Raw genomic sequence first — 16,226 nt, forward strand, 5'->3', positions numbered from 1 at the left:
CTTATCTTATAATTTTCTCTACCATAAAATTTATTCCTTGTTCCTCTCCTTATGCCCTAAAAATAAAACCCTAGTCCACCTACCCTTGAGTGTAGGCAACCATCCTAGGTTTGTCCTACATCATGCTAGCATGGATTGGGTACCTCCTACAGAGCCTGCTGATATGTTGGATATTGTTTTCCACAGGTTTGGAGACAACCTTAGTAGTAGGGTACTTTACTGTGGTTGCACTTGCTTTAGCTTGGGTGATCTGGATAGAAAGGAGTGCCAAGATTTTCAAGAATAGATGGAGGATTATGGAGTCAGTTTGGGATGCAGTGTTTATCTTTTCTTATCTATGGGTGTTCATTTTGTTAGAGTTCTTAATGAATCGTGCCAAGTGGAATTTTGATGCATTGAAGAGTTTCTAGTTGTAAAAGAAATACAATAGTACAATTCTAAGTGGTTTCCTCTTCTGATGAGTTGCCTGAACTTTGACTTTGATGGTTTTCACTAGGTAATCTAATATAAATAAGCATCATAACAGTTTTCCATGATCTTGAGGGAGGAGTGGTTATAGTTTTTCCTAAGCCAAATGGGGTAGGGCTGCACTAGAGGCTGGATTACTAATCGTACTAGGAGGATTGACACAAGCAGATATTTTGGTCCTCAACAGCTTCTTGGTGGGAGGCAATTCAGCAACAGTTATATCCTGAGTTCTAAGTGAAAGAGGTCCATGGAAGTTGAATCATTGTCGTGCAAGATATCATATAAATTCAGGAGTCAGGGTGTTCTTTTTAGTTGATTCTATGCCTAGACAACCATCCATGGCTCAAAGTCATAGTATCTTGGTTGTTCACTCAACAATTTTTAATAATTGATGTATCTTGAAAATAAAAGATGAAAATAATAAATAAAAAAATGTGATTAATAAAAAGTCAATAATTGTTTGAAAATAAATCATTTTGAATTTCTTGTTCGTACTCATGCACTGAGGCATTTTTAACTTAATTGATGAATGGAATCTCTCTCGTTTTCATGGGATCCAGGTCTTAGTGTTCCAACTCCATGTCATCTCATGAGTTAGCCAAGTGATTTATAATAGGTAAAGATAGGTATGTATAAATTAATAGTATAAAAAAATACATAAAAATACATGGATCACCTAAAAGAGAGGCCTCGAAAGAGGAGTCACAAAAACCCACCCTAACTCTCTACAAGAACCCACCCAATCTAAAAATCAATCAAAAGCCTTCTCTTATGTACATGCTAACCCAAGATGAAATATTACAAAGGAATGAATGTTTTAACTTTTGATCAGTCTATTCCTTATTTTCAGAAGCTCTTCGATTTCATTCCTGACAAATTGTCCAAAAAAGGCGAAGAGGAACAGCTCTCCACACTTGCTCTCCACACTATCTTGCTTTTCTTCCCTACAAAGGAGTCATTCCAACTTAACAAGGTATCTTTCACCGAAGAAGGGATCACCCAAACTACATTGAATAATGGGAACAACAATTGCCATAGAATCCTTACTTTGGTACAGTGAAGTAGAATATAATTAACAGACTCCCCCACAAGTTCACAAAAATAATATTTATTCATTCATAGTCATCTTCTTTTCTGGAGCTAATATGAAGTCAGAACTTTTCCCTAACTAGCTTCCCAAGAAAAAAAACTCACTTTGGATGAGACCAACAGAATTCAAATAATGTTCATTGGAAAGGAGATTGACCTCCCAAGTTCCAAGATCGAATAGAAAGATTTGACTAAAACTAAAAGCAAGCCCTTTTTAGTATCCTTCTATATCACCCTACCATTTTCTTCTTTCCTAACCGACTTCACTAGCAATGTTGAGAAAAAGTTTGGACAGCATCAACTCCCAATTGTTAAAGTACCTAGAAAAGCACATATTCCAATTAGCCCCTGCTCCTAAATCTTTCCATAAATTCACCACACAAGCCTCCTTTGACAAAGCCAATGCATACAAGGAGGTAACACACCACTTATCCTTCCAAAGCTTAACCCCCAACCATTACCCACTTTAGAGAAGGTTCTCCTAAAGAAAAGATCCCACCCATTCCTTAAAGCTGTCCAAACACCAACCCTGTAACCGTATCACACTTCACAAGAGTGTCAACCAGCTTCTTCCTTCCCATATCTCCCCTCTATAATCTACTTCCAAAAAACTTCCCCATTCAGAAACATATCTCCAACCCCACTCACCGAGGAGGACCCGATTCACAAAAGAGAGACTTCTAATACCTAAACCCCCTTTACTCCTATATGAGGAAACAACCGACCAACCAACCAATCCAGGATTTTTGTTCGAAGTCTCACCTCCTCAAAGAAAATCCCTTTGAATCTTATCTAACCTTTTCTCTAACCTTAGTTTGACCTTTCTTGGGATTACAAACAATGACATGTACTAGATTGGCAAGCTAGACAATGTACTTCTAATCAATGCAAGTCTCCCCATTTTAGAAATATATTGTATTTTCTACATCAACAACCATCTACAAAACCTCTCTTCCACTAAGTCCCATTCTGCTACCAATCTGAAAGGGGCACCCATAGGCAGACCTAGGTACGTATATGGAATCCCTCTCACCTTGTAGCCCAATTGCATTGCTAAATCTTCTGCATCTGCATCCCCTCCAATTGGAATCAATTTATTATGAAACCAAGTTATTGTTGAACCACACAATACTTGACTTGTGTCTCAGATAGGGCCAAATACCTCAAGATAGAGCATTGCATCTTTAACGAAACCTAAAAACTTAAATGTGTATGATTATGCAAGTTAGGCATGGTTTATTTGTACACAAACTTAGGAAGTTCTCTCAAGGCATGGTCCCATTAAATAAACTTTGCAAGTACATTATCCAGGATCTTATAATAAATGAGAAGGAAACTAAGCTGCTAAGTTTGAACCAAGATATCAAGAACTAGAAAATTTTATTATTATAAAATAATAAAATAATAAAATAAAAATTCCAAACAAAAGACCGCAATCATCAAAAAGGGACCTTAGATTACAAAATATTGATACGATAAAAGGGAGAAACAAATTAATGCACTAAAAACCATTCTCTAATTGTCCTTAAAACTCAAAATATTTGCCAGTACAAGATCATTAGAAGCAAATCAATTTACATGAAGGATAATCTGATTGGCACTCTTACCTTCAAATCCAACATCTGGCTTGTTAATGATTCTTTAAGTTTATTAAAAGATAATATTCTATAGTTGCCAAAATCAATATAGACTTCCAGATTCCTTAGCTATTATTCCTTTTTTTAAGTTAGGATTCAGGATATTGATAACAAAATGTTAGAGGTTCAACCCAAGTATGTGGAAAGAATACGAGTTACACAAAAGAGAAGAAATTGCTCAAGAGAAAAAATTAAATAAAAATAACAATAACAATTGAAAAAACTCAAGCCAAGAGAAATCCATATTGTCAATAGACTCCAAAATAAAGGTCCTTTTCAGCAATAGGCTTAACCATCCACACACAGAATGATTGCAAGTTGTGCAACCCAATTTCTTTATGTAGTACTTCACCCCCAATCCCAAAAGTTCTTCTATTGTATGATTTTCCAAATACACTAACCAAATATATCCTTTAGCAACGATACTGATGCACAACCACAATGCTAAGAAGCTTTACCTTTAGATTTGCTCCTTCCAGATTAGCTCCTTCTAAGTTGGCATTGGTAAGATCAGCAGTCTGAAAAATTAAGGGCAAACCAATTAATACATCCTGACAACCCTCAAGCATTCTAGTCAACCAATTTTCTTCACAAGGTTTGGTAGGGAACATACTTGATGTAAGTAATTTCACTAGAAAAAGTATGGAGCAAGTCCATATCTTAAAATGTTCATCTCCCCAATGATCAATACCTTGAAACTTTTAACATATTTTTTGATAGGATGAAACTTTAACATATTCACTTTTAGAAGATCGAAAAAAGTTTATGATTGATCACAATTTCTAAGAAACATTTATTTTTTAAACTTTCAAGCTTTTTTATGGTCCTTTCACCTTTTTTTTTATAGGAAACCACGCATGAATATATTGATAAGATAAAATAGTACATAAGGAGGATGAGAAGTCCTCCCGCCAGAATTAAAACTAAACAACACAAGAAAATAACATGACACAACACCGTCTCATTGGAACTACACAGTGCTAGCCAATCTAGTTGTAAAACGTTAAGGGGAATGCCCTTAAAACCCGCTGAGCAAAAAGCCCAAAACGAAGTGATGAAATGAATGGAGTCCCAAAGATTCTCTGAATTTCTAGCTTTGTCCTCAAATATCCTAGCATTTCTTTCCCTCCACACAACCCAAATTAAAGCTCTCCTTTTACCTTTTTGCTTGGGATGGTTTTTTATGTATGGAATTTAGAATTTCAGATCTATTTTTTGAGGCATTATTGCTATGTCGTTAATTACTTAATTTGGTATATCATATGCCGGTGTGTTTGAATTTGGATATATTTTAATCATGTGATAAATCTTTGCATGCTAAACTCCATATAGTTGCATCACTGCATTATTCTAAATTTGCAATTTTAAGGAACAAGTTTGCCAACTCTGTATAAACTGCATGTTAGATTCTATAAAATTTGTGCTAATACATTGGTTGCACTTTGCTTTATCCTTGGGTTGTTCCTTGAGCCCAGGCTCAAGGACAGCTCTGCACGCACCTTGCACTTGTAATACTTATGGGTTACTGCATTCCTTCCTGCATGCTCCAACACAACATATGGCAACAAACAGGGCAGCTTCAGAAAAATCTCGTTCTTTCCTACATTCTCAGTTCTTCTATATTTTCTTTTTTTCCTTTTTCTCTTCAATTCTTAACAAAATTATATATATCCAAAAGAATACAATTCCACCACTCTAAAAAAAATGATAAAAAGAACCAATAACTGATTTTTATAACATCATAATTGCCTTTTTAGAATGTTTCTATCTCATTTTGAAATCTTAAAAAAGATGGCTGAACAAATGATTTGACAGAAAATATCTTCTGATGGTGAAAGAAAACATAAAAGCTTAATTTATATAGAAATTATTGGCATATTTAAGAATATTTAACAGCCAAACCTTATGCAATTCAGTCGTTCACCAACATGTTAGCATGCAAAACTTGCACATCTCATTATTTGCATGTTCTTTCAAGTTTCTTATTTCTTTAACATGTATTATTTATTTCAGTTTATAACTGCTGCATCAACCAATAACAATTTGTTTCACTGACTCTGCCATCAATACCAAGTTAGACTAGGGCCAAGCAATAATAAAAGTTGAAATATAGCAGGTTTCAGTCTAATGACTATGGCTGAGTTAGGTCAAGACTCGAGCAAAACATAGAAATACATGCTGGGTACAAGAAAACTCTAGCCCACATATGCAGTTATTTGACACCATCCCCTACTACATAAACCATATTTTCCAGCTCATAAATGGATATTCCGTAAAACAAGCAAGAAGCCCACAAAATTCTGAAAATGGGGAAACTACATGTCCTTAAGACTTTAAAGAGTATAAACCTGTAAGTGTGCAGAACGCAAGTCAGCCCCACAGAAGCTACAATCAACCAAACAAGCATCTGCAAGTAAAAAGGAAATCTGAATTCAAATGCATTTTTTACATGAAAAATGTCAGACTAAGTAAATAAACAAAAACTGTAGCTCACAACAAGTGGTACAGCTTGAAGAACCTGAAACACTCGATCATCCTTGGAAATAGAAGGCAAAAGAGACTGAAACTAGACAATTGGAGTCGATATCCAACACAGGATTTCCCACTTGATATCCAAATGAACAATATAATATGTAAAAATTTAATGGCAGTATGTTAAGTTCACATATGGTATGGTTTCTTCATTCTTGCTTCCATAAGGTCCCTATTAGTAAACTAAAGGAAATAATCATCAGGTTTATAGAAGTTCACCAGTAGTACCTCAACCCAACCTTAGGCTCTTGGGTAAATTAATAATCCTGTCTTAATATTAGTTTAATAAATTAATCACAGCAACATGCCTAATTAAAATTATAGTTAGTTTATTAGGAATTACAGACACAGGTTGTTAATTAATTAAGGAGCATTACTTAATTAGAGTAAAACCTTTCGGAAAATTCCTATGCTATGACCTAGAAGAGGTAGGGAGGTTTTAGGGGAAATTAGAAGGTTCTGCAGATAAATAAGCAAACCCTAAAAGACTACAGGTTCCATGGGCTTCTGTTCTGAAAAACAAATCCGTGTTTAAGAGCTGCAGAGAGAAGGGAGAAGGAAGAAGGAAGAAGGAAGAATGAAGAATTTTTCTTGGTGGTTTTGGAGATCTGAGGTAAGAGATCAAGACTTTGTGTTTTCATATTTTTGGAAACCTCCTGCTCTAGTATTTAGAGAGTATAAATCTTTAATTTTTTTTCAATAAAAAATTATACATTTGATTACAATGAAACAATTAGGTACAGAAAAAAGGATGAGAAATCTTTTCCCTTGTAAGAACCTTGCATCAACCTGACAAAAAGTAACACGACTGTTACAACTATAAGATCAATTCCTCACGGACGTAGAAAATCCCCTACAAAAAAGATCAAAAGTTTGGTTCCCCACTTTGCCAATGAATCTGCACTTGATTAGTTAATCGAGGAATCCAACAAAAGAAACACCCTAATGCTCAGGCAATATGAAAAAATTGGAAAAGCCTCCCATCCAACTCCATGAACCTTTTCTTCCTTATTCATCCACAATATAAATATCGTCAAATCTCTCTCTGGCCTCTGCTAGAAGATTGCAGAGACCCTCGGCTTGAACTAGCTTCAAGTCTTCTAACAAGGCTAAAGTCTTGCCTCAATGGCTAGCCTCTCTCCAGCATCTTTCAAGAATCCCTGTACTAGTGTTTTAAGATTATTCCTAGTTATTCTGGATTTTACCTAAAGAACACCCATCAATATTTAGTTTAACAACAACAAATAGAGAAAGAGTCTAAATTGGGAGTGTCTTCTTTGACAGCCTAGTAGACGTAGATCTGCACACTATGTTCCAATCTAGCAATATAATGATCAAAAGAGTGCCCTCAAACATTACACAAGCTAATGCACATAGGGATGATGATAAATAGAATAAATCCCATGCAAAGGCCTTGACTTTCGAAGGAGTTTTAGATTTTCAGACGAAATCTTCAAGAAGAAAGGAACTCAAGTTGGAGGAAATAGAAAGGGCCTTAAAAAAAGAATTAACTGAATACATATCCAAAGATATCAAGGACCAAACCCTTACATCAAAGAAAGTAGATGACAAATACACAAGAAGTAAAGTCAACATGAGGTTAGTAAATTCCTCAATTTCATGGTCCAAAAGGTACAGACAGAAATTAAATTTCATGACATATAGGAGGATAAACCTAGAATCAAAGAAACACATGTATCTCTTTCCTCACTAGTCTAAATGGATTAAGGAATTGAACATAAAGAGGTAGATTACTGGTGAAACTAAACCTGCATGCTAAGGTTCAGCCATTAAGGTAGAAATTCTAACCCTTTTAGCAGGGTTGTTAGGGTTTTTCCAATTTTCAAGAAGGTGATTCTGGTATTGTCATATCATAGGCAACTAAGAAAGAAAGAGGACCATAGGAATTTGTCAGAGTGGTTGCTCCAGATTATTGACATTTCTTCAGCGTTACGATGTTCCTTTTATTGGACTCCTTGCTTAGACAATGATGGGGCAAATGCATTAGCAAAACCTGGAGCTAGACATATGGTTTCTTTTGTTGAAGATTTTGTACCATTGTGCATTTTAGTTAGATTTAACTTTTTGGATTAGAATACACTCATCTGTCTTTTTATCCTTCTTTGTATAGAGGATTAAGTACTTGGAAGAATTGCTCATTGCTCATCCTTCTCTATACTTGATGTTTCATCACAATGAAATTGCTATTTCTTATCCAAAAATAAAAAATAAAAAGGTAGATTACTCCATCAAATATCTTTCCAAAATCAAATTTTTGTACCATCACCCACTCAATACCAAGTGAAATCCCAAAATACCTGTGCCAAGGCCTTCTAAGGGCATTGATGTGACAGCCTAACCACAATACTGTCATCCCATCCATTAGAGTGTTGCCCATGAATATTCGAGATGATCTTGTACCATTAATCACTACTTTCCATAACCTCCACAACCACTTCCTTAATAGGACTTTATTCCTCAAAGCCATCCTCCTTGCTCTCAAGCCCTCTTCACCTTTTGGTTTACACACTTGATCCCATCCATTAGAGTGTTGCCCATGAATATTCAAGATGATCTTGTACCATTAATCACTACTTTCCATAACCTCCACAACCGCTTCCTTAATAGGACTTTATTCCTCAAAGCCATCCTCCTTGCTCTCAAGCCCTCTTCACCTTTTGGTTTACACACTTGATCCCAACTTACAAGATGATCTCTCTTTCCTTCCCCCATACTTGACAATAAGAATTCCTTCTATAACCTCTCAACCCACTATGCCACTTTAACAAGTGACGTGAAAATAAAAGGAAAATAAGAAGTGATATGGGACAAGCATAACTACACCAAAGTTATTCTACCACCTAACAACAAATAGGTCTTTTCCAACCATTTAAGTACCAAGAAACCCCCACCCACGATCACATCCCAAAACTAAACAGCTTTAGGATTCCATCCCACTCAGAAGATATGACAAAGACCAATCAGAAACCTTGCATTCTATGGAGAAAGCCAATTCCAAGACTATGTTCTAACCAATGTTGATATCGAACAAGGTACTCTTTTCTAGGTTTATCCTTAGTCCTGAAATGCGTCCAAGCACTAACAAAATTAGTTTCAAACTCTGTAAGTTATTTAAGCTAGCTCTTGGGAAGAAAATTTTGTTATCAGTGAATTGTACAAGGATCACCCTCATCTTACTTCTACCCAACAAGAAGCCCCAAAAAATACCACACTTCTCCACTCTTAATATCAATTTACCCAGAATATCCAACACTAAATAAAAAGGAGGAAGAGAATCACTTAAATCCTTTAAAGCCTTAACCCATCCTTTAGCACAACCACTTATTAGTACTGCAAAACTGATAGACGACAAGCATCCTCAAATCCACGATCTTCATCTTTTTCTGAAAGGGTAAAACCTTTGCTTTTTAATGCATGTTCTAAGAACTTCCAATCAAGTAAATCTCTCCTAAATCTAGGCATCCAACAACCTCAGTCCCATCCCTTCACTGGAAGTGGCAATTACAGCAAAGGGCCCATCAACTCATAACCACCAATCAAAGAAATTCCTAGTAAACCCAAGCATACAACACCCCCAGTCCCATCCCGTCTCCCAACAACCACCTACCAAGATTTTTTTATTTTTTATTTTTTTATAGGAAACAACAAATAAATATATTGAAAGAATAAGAAGTACAAAAGAAGGATGAGGAATCCTCCCACCAAAGATAAAACTAAACAACACAATAAAAGAACAAGAAACTACACTATAAAAACTACGAACAAGCTCTCTTGGCTAGACCATCCCATTGGAACTACACACTGCTAGCCAATCTATTTGTAACACGTTAAGGGGAATGCCCTTAAAATCCACGGAACAATAAGCCTAAAGAGAAGCTAGGAAGTGAACGGAATCCCATAGATTCTTTGAATTCCTAGCTTTGTCCTCAAATATACTTGCATTTCTTTCCCACCACACAACCCAAATTAAAGCAATGCTCGCATTTTGCCACAAAACTATCCCTCTTTTGGAAGTGTCAAAACCTTTATAATTGATAGACATCATGCCTGAAATGCTTCTCGGAGGAACCCAATCCATCTTGGCTAGCTGAAATAATCTGTGCCACAACCCCATGGACAAGGAACAATGTAGGAAAAGATGGTCTGCTGATTCTTCTTGCTTCATGCACAACTTACAAATGACAGAACTAAAAGCTTTGTAAGGTCTTCTCAATTGTAGCAAATCATTAATATTTACCTTCTTGTGTGCCACTAACCAAACAAGGGACTTGAGAATTCCATACAAACTTAGTAGGAAAACAAGGAGATAAATCGGGCACTTGGGACAAGGCTATAAAGAAAGACTTGACTGTGAACAATTCTTAAGAAGATAAAGACCAGGATCTCGCATCTGAAGCCAAGGTGGATAAATGCATACAATCAAGAGATCGCATGAGGCATTCTAGATCTTCTATCTCAGAATCGGAAAGATTACGACGGAAATTAAAGTTCCAAGAGAAAGGGTGAGCAGATCCGAGAATTGAAGAAATAAGACTATTTTTATCCATGACTAATCTAAATAGTCTTGGATATTGGGATTTCAAAGGCTGGTCCCCCCGCCACAAATCTTCCCAAAAGCGAATTATTTCCCCATCTCCTACCACAAACCAAGTATACTTGGAAAAATCTTAAAAGACTTGTGCAATAGTCTTCCAAGGACAACGATGTGACCATCTGACTAAAGTGTTGGCATCCCAACCATTAGAATCTGTCTCATAAATGCTCAAAATGACCTGATGCCATAGAGTTGTACTCTCCCTAGGGTACCTCCACAACCACTTCCCTAAAAGAGCGAGATACCTTAAAGAGATCTTCCCAAACCCCAAACCCCCTTTTACCCTCGGCTTACACACTACATCCCAACTAACTAGATGATCTCTTTTACCTTCCCCAACCCCTGACCAAAGGAAATCCCTTTGCAATCTCTCAATTTTTGCAGCCAATGAAGTGGGAATCTTAAACAGAGAGAGAAAGTAGCTAGGAATGTGGGAAAGGCAAGAGTGGATAAGAGTTATCCTACCCCCAAAAGATAAGTAAGCGCCTTTTGCCACCCGTCTAATCTCCTTGAGATTCTCTCAATCACTGGATCCCAGAATCCACAAACAATTGGATTCCCTCCCAAAGAAAGACCCAGGTAGAGTATAGGTCAATCAAAAGCCTTGCAGTCAAGAAACAAGGCCAACCTAGAGAGATGATTCTGATCAAGGTTGATGCCAAAAAGATTACTCTTGTCAAGATTGACCTTAAGCCCGGAAATTTGCCCAAACACTAATAATAAACTCTTGAGAGTTTGCAGTTCTTCCGCACAAGAGTTAGAAAAGAAGATGGTATCATCTGCGAATTGCAAATGGGACACCCTTGTTCTATTTCTACCTACCTTGAAACCCTCCAACATACTTCTTTCCTCAGCTCTCAACATCATCCTGCTCAACACATCTGCGACAATAGTAAACAGAAAAGAGGATAAAGGATCACCTTGCCTTAATCCTCTAGATGTCTTGACCCACCCTTTAGCATTTTCATTCACTAGAATAGCATAAGAGACCAAAGACAGACAACCTCTCATCCAATTCCTCCATTTAGGACTAAACCCCTTCTTCTCCAACACGTGATCCAAAAAATCCCAATTCACGTGATCATAAGCCTTTTCAAAGTCAATTTTGAAGACAACTCTTTCCTCCCCTGATCGCCTTTTCTCATCCACTATCTCATTGGCTATAAGAACTGCATCCAAAATTTGTCTCCCTTGAACAAAAGCACCTTGAGTAGAGTGGATAGTTTCGTGTAGTACTCCTCTTAATCGCCCTAATAGAACTTTGGCTATTACCTTATAGAGACAAGTGATCAAGCTAATAGGTCTAAAATCTGAAATCTTCTTTGTCTGGATTTTTTAGACAAAAGAACTATGAAGGAGGCATTGGTGCTTTGATTAATAATCCCGCTACTGTGAAACTCTACAAACACCCTCACTAAGTCTTCCTTGATCACATCCCAACAATTCTGAAACACTGCAATGGTAAAACCATCAGGCCCCGGTGCCTTATCCCTATCTAACTGGAAAATGGCATTAAAGATCTCTTCTTCGGAGAAAGGGGAATTTAGCCTAGATGCACTCTCTCCTGAGATTGGGGACCAGTTTATGCCTTCGACTCTCCAAGACTCTCCAGGAGGACTCAAGTAGAGCTTTTTAAAATATAATAAGATCTCCTCTATGATGCTCTCGGAATTATCCAACACCAAGCCTCTTTCATTCTCCAAAAACTTGATGAAATTCTTGTTTCTTCTGCCATTAGCCACTTTATGAAAAAACTTTGAATTGCAATCCTCGTCTTTAACCCATTTCACCTTAATTTTTTGTCTCCAATGAATTTCTTCCCTCAAAATTAATTCCTCTAGCTCCCCTTTTCTTAAATCTCTTTGAGCAGAAAGATCAGAAGAGAGAACCCCTTCTTGCTCAATGGCATCAATGTTAGATATTTCATCCAAGATGCTTTTTTTCCTTTCCTTAGCATTCCAAAAGTATTCTTATTCCAATCTTTCAATTTTGCCTTAATAAATTGTAACTTCCTCATGAACCTATGACCTTCCCAACCATTGCCTTCAAAATCTCTCCACCAACTACTAAAGCACTCTTTGAAACTTGGATGTTGCAGCCACATATTCTCAAACCTAAAAGGTATTGGGCCCCACTTGAAAGGATTGGTATCCAAAACAATCGGCCAATGATCCGATGTCCATCTCGAAAGAACTTCTTGAAGGCTTTGAGGGAAGAAAAGCTCTCACTCATTTGAATAAAGAAACCGATCCAATATCTTGCACACCGAAGACTCTTGCATGTTTGACCAAGTGAAAGGGGCATTCCGTTAGGGGGGATCAAGTAATTCACAATCTCTTATAAAACCATCAAAATCCCTCATGCTAGAAGTGAAACTAAAGCCACCCAATTTTTCTGAACTTCTCCTTATAACATTAAAATCACCACCCACACACCATAATGGAAAAGAAAGGTCAAAAATGTCTAATAGCCCTTCCTAAGTAAGGGACTGTTTGGGCCATAAACTACGAACAGCCATAGTAGTCCGCATCCATCCAACAAAAACTTGACTGAAACAGAAAAAGATCTAATTACCACCTCCTCGCTGCTCAATTTCTTTGAGTCTCAAATGATCAAAATCCCTCCTGAAGCCCCGCACGTGGGAAGAGCAGCCCACTCCTTATTCCTAACCAACCAGACACTACCTACAAACCTTCTGTCACACACCTCTCTTTTTGTTTCCTGAAACATCACTACATCCGAATTCTCGAGCCTCAAAAAATCCTTAACCACCCTTCGTTTTTTCCTAGAACCCAAACCCCTAGTATTCCAACTGATGATTTTCATAAATACACCTCACTGACCCTAAACCTCCAAACCAACACCAACAGATCTCAACTATCTGTGTAAAATCTGTTCTTCCGCCTTGAATACACCTTAATGTCCAAATAACTTAAGACCTCACAGACTTTGGCCATTCTGCTGGAGGAAAGGCCTTCAATTTGGAACCCACCCATCGGGGGGGACTCCGCAACACCCTGGCTAACTGTGACCGGGTTGGGGGCCCTAAGAGGCGAGCCGAGATTGGGCTTAAAGGATTTAAAACTCTCGGACAAATGGTTCAAACTAGCTAACTGGGACACCGCAACATCTCGGTTAGGATTGCCAACAGACCCAAGACAAAAAGCCCCATCGTCATCTTTTTTGGAAAAAATTTCATATATAACTCAAGGTTTCGTAGGAAACTGATACTGAATGACTGCATTAGGAAGAACGGGAACAGAAGGACTCAGGTGTGGAAGAGCCAAGCCAGAGGGAGGGGGAAAAAAAGACAAATGACTGAGAATGTTGATAAGAAGATACCTCGAGGTCTTCCACTACCATCATTCCACTAGACCCCACCGAGTGAACCCTTTTTCTCTGGTTACTGGATAAGAAGGGAAAACCGCGACTGATGAACCACAATGAGGAAAACCCGCAAATCCCTTAAAACCTGCTTTGTCTTCACCTTTAGAGGAGTTGCACAATTTCTCCTTCCCTTTTGAAAGGAAAGGAGCCTTAAGAATAGACCTTTGATCCGCGTCTCCACTCGGTGGCGACGTACCTTCCCCGGAACACCTTTTTCGACTCCCCGACGAGCGACTTGGACTCGCACTAAAGCTCCGTTCAATCTGTGTTTGAGCTTTGAAAGAATCTTCCTTTGGAAGATCATCGCTAGCTAACAACGGTCTCTCAAGCATTAGAGGCTCGCTTCGACTTCGACCCCCTTGTCGGCAACCAAAACTTAGAGGGAACAGGGAATTCCACAGCTTCTTTGAACCACACTTCAACACGGAACCCCTCAATTGAGCTTCAAACGCCTCAGAGCCTACCTTCCCATTTCCCTTTGCATAGGGGTCATCTCTACGTAAAGAGCCCTTCGCAGAGATGGGTTGTCTGCCTCCCATTTCTTGGCCCAACAACGAACACAGGCCTATTAAAGAAACTCCCCTCTTCCGGCCCAAAGTCAATTTCAACCTGTGGACTAGGCTTAAGAGAAGATTGGGCCCTTCTCATTTGTTTGGAGGCCCAAAGCCCATCCTCAACAGTTGATTGGGCTTTGTCCCCTCCAACCCAAACATCTCCATCTTGCCTTGGCCCGTCATACCCTGTTCTCAGAAAATTTGAATTCAAACTGAGAGACTGGGATGGTTGGGACCAGTTGTTCCCCTCTATCGGTCTTCTCTTGCCACGTGTCCCCACAGGAGCAAATTCAGCCTTTTGACAAACTTTTCCTTCCTTCATTCTGCCAACTGCCCCATCAGAAGACCTACCTACAATCGTTGATTTGGCCTCCTCAGCCCTCTTTTTGCCACTTGTCCACGAGTCAGGTTCAAGCTTCTGCCGAGTTGACTCACCCATTTCTCTTCCTCGCCTAACGTCATCCTCTCCAGCCACTGCAACTGAAACTGTGAACTCTCATCCCCCATCTAATACCTTGATCAAAGGTGGGAGAATTGATCGTTCCTTCATTACAACTCTCACCCTTGCCTTGCTAAGATCAAACAGTTTTAGAATCGATCTCTGTCACCGTCCCCCACTGCTCCATAATTTTCTTTAGATGTACCTCATACCATAAATGAAATGGGAAACCCCGTAATTCTATCCAACCTTCTCTAAATTTCCCCTCTATTACTGAATTTTCCTTTGGCGACCATCTTCTTAACAAGACTGTAAGCCCACCCTTGATCCTGATAAACCTTAAATCGTGGAGTGATAAAGTTTCCTCTATGGTTTCCACAAAAAATAATCCTTTTCCACCGGAGAAGGGGACGATATTCACCACACCTTTATGCCCTAATCTTTTCGCCAAAGCCCGACCGACCTCAGCCCAATTAACAGAACTAGCATGACATTCGCACACCACAGCTCTCGCCCATCTCCCAACTGGAACAAGGCCTTCTCTCCTCGGTCCTTCTTCTCTGACTACATTCGCGAAGGACCGGCACAAAGGACCCACATGTTTGTGAAAAGTCCCTTCTTCCCTGCACTGTCTTCCCTTTTCAACAGTACTCAAGGAGGCGACCACCAACCTTGAAGACAAAGCAAACTTTAGATTTTCCCAACCCCTACCATTCTCTCCCTCAGGTATTACCAGGAAAGTTGACTTTCTGTTAGAAGCAAACTCGGAGAGCCTTATAAACCTACCATGATTGTTGAAGCAAACCTCCATTAAATGGACTCTGGTTTTCTCTCTGAATTTTCTACTGAAACTCATGAAATTCTTCATCTCAATGGCCTTCGTCAAATGTTCTATCAACCAACCAACCTCTTCCTTCTCAAATCCTAAGGCGAAAACAGAGCCTCTACTGTGCTCTATAAGCGAACACCATTTTCCCCCGGCCTCACCTTCGAACCTAACCAAGAAGGTCTTCCTCTTCACAGAGACCTTCACCTTCATTTTTCTTACAGTTATGTTCCTGACTACCAAGATTAGGACCTAGACTATTTTTAATTGCAAGTTACCTTTAGATGTTCTTTTCATTATTCCCACAACACACTATATCTGCAGCTAATAAATATCAGCAATACATTTTCAGGTTGTGTCTTTGCTGAGCTCTACTTGGTGTGTAAAACTACCATTATATCTTTGGTCTCCAGGTTGATGTGGGTGCCCACATGGCATTCTGAATGATATATTTCATAAGATATGCAAACAAAGAATATGATAACTTAGTTTTGGTTGTTTTTCAATGGTAGTGATTTCTTTCTGTTAATCATGCATAATACTTGATTTAATGATACCAATGCCACAGGGGAGATGCACATTACAGTCCTAGTCGTACCTTCGAACATTAAAATGACAACCATATGTTCTTTTAGAAAATAATGTAAATCCGAAGAATAGAAGTGAGACTAGATGCCAT

General features: G+C 38.5%; 1 protein-coding gene across 3 annotated transcripts in view; it reads right to left on the bottom strand.

Moving 5' to 3' along the window:
• The window catches only part of LOC100265698 (FIP2 (FH protein interacting protein 2); voltage-gated potassium channel-like), a 37,835-nt gene that overhangs the window by 4,795 nt on the left and 16,814 nt on the right, over positions 1-16,226 (bottom strand). For 2 of the 3 annotated variants that reach the window (XM_002276725.4, XM_059739382.1), the window contains exons 8-9: positions 5,543-5,601; positions 3,653-3,712 (exon numbers count right to left, since the gene is read on the bottom strand). In XM_002276725.4, coding sequence (XP_002276761.1) covers positions 3,653-3,712; positions 5,543-5,601 — 119 coding nt within the window. The remainder of the gene's footprint in view (positions 1-3,652; positions 3,713-5,542; positions 5,602-16,226) is intronic. The other variant, XM_019221747.1, reaches the window with a different exon arrangement.

This window comes from Vitis vinifera, chromosome 8, assembly GCF_030704535.1.
Source record: "Vitis vinifera cultivar Pinot Noir 40024 chromosome 8, ASM3070453v1".
Lineage (NCBI taxonomy): Eukaryota > Viridiplantae > Streptophyta > Magnoliopsida > Vitales > Vitaceae > Vitis > Vitis vinifera.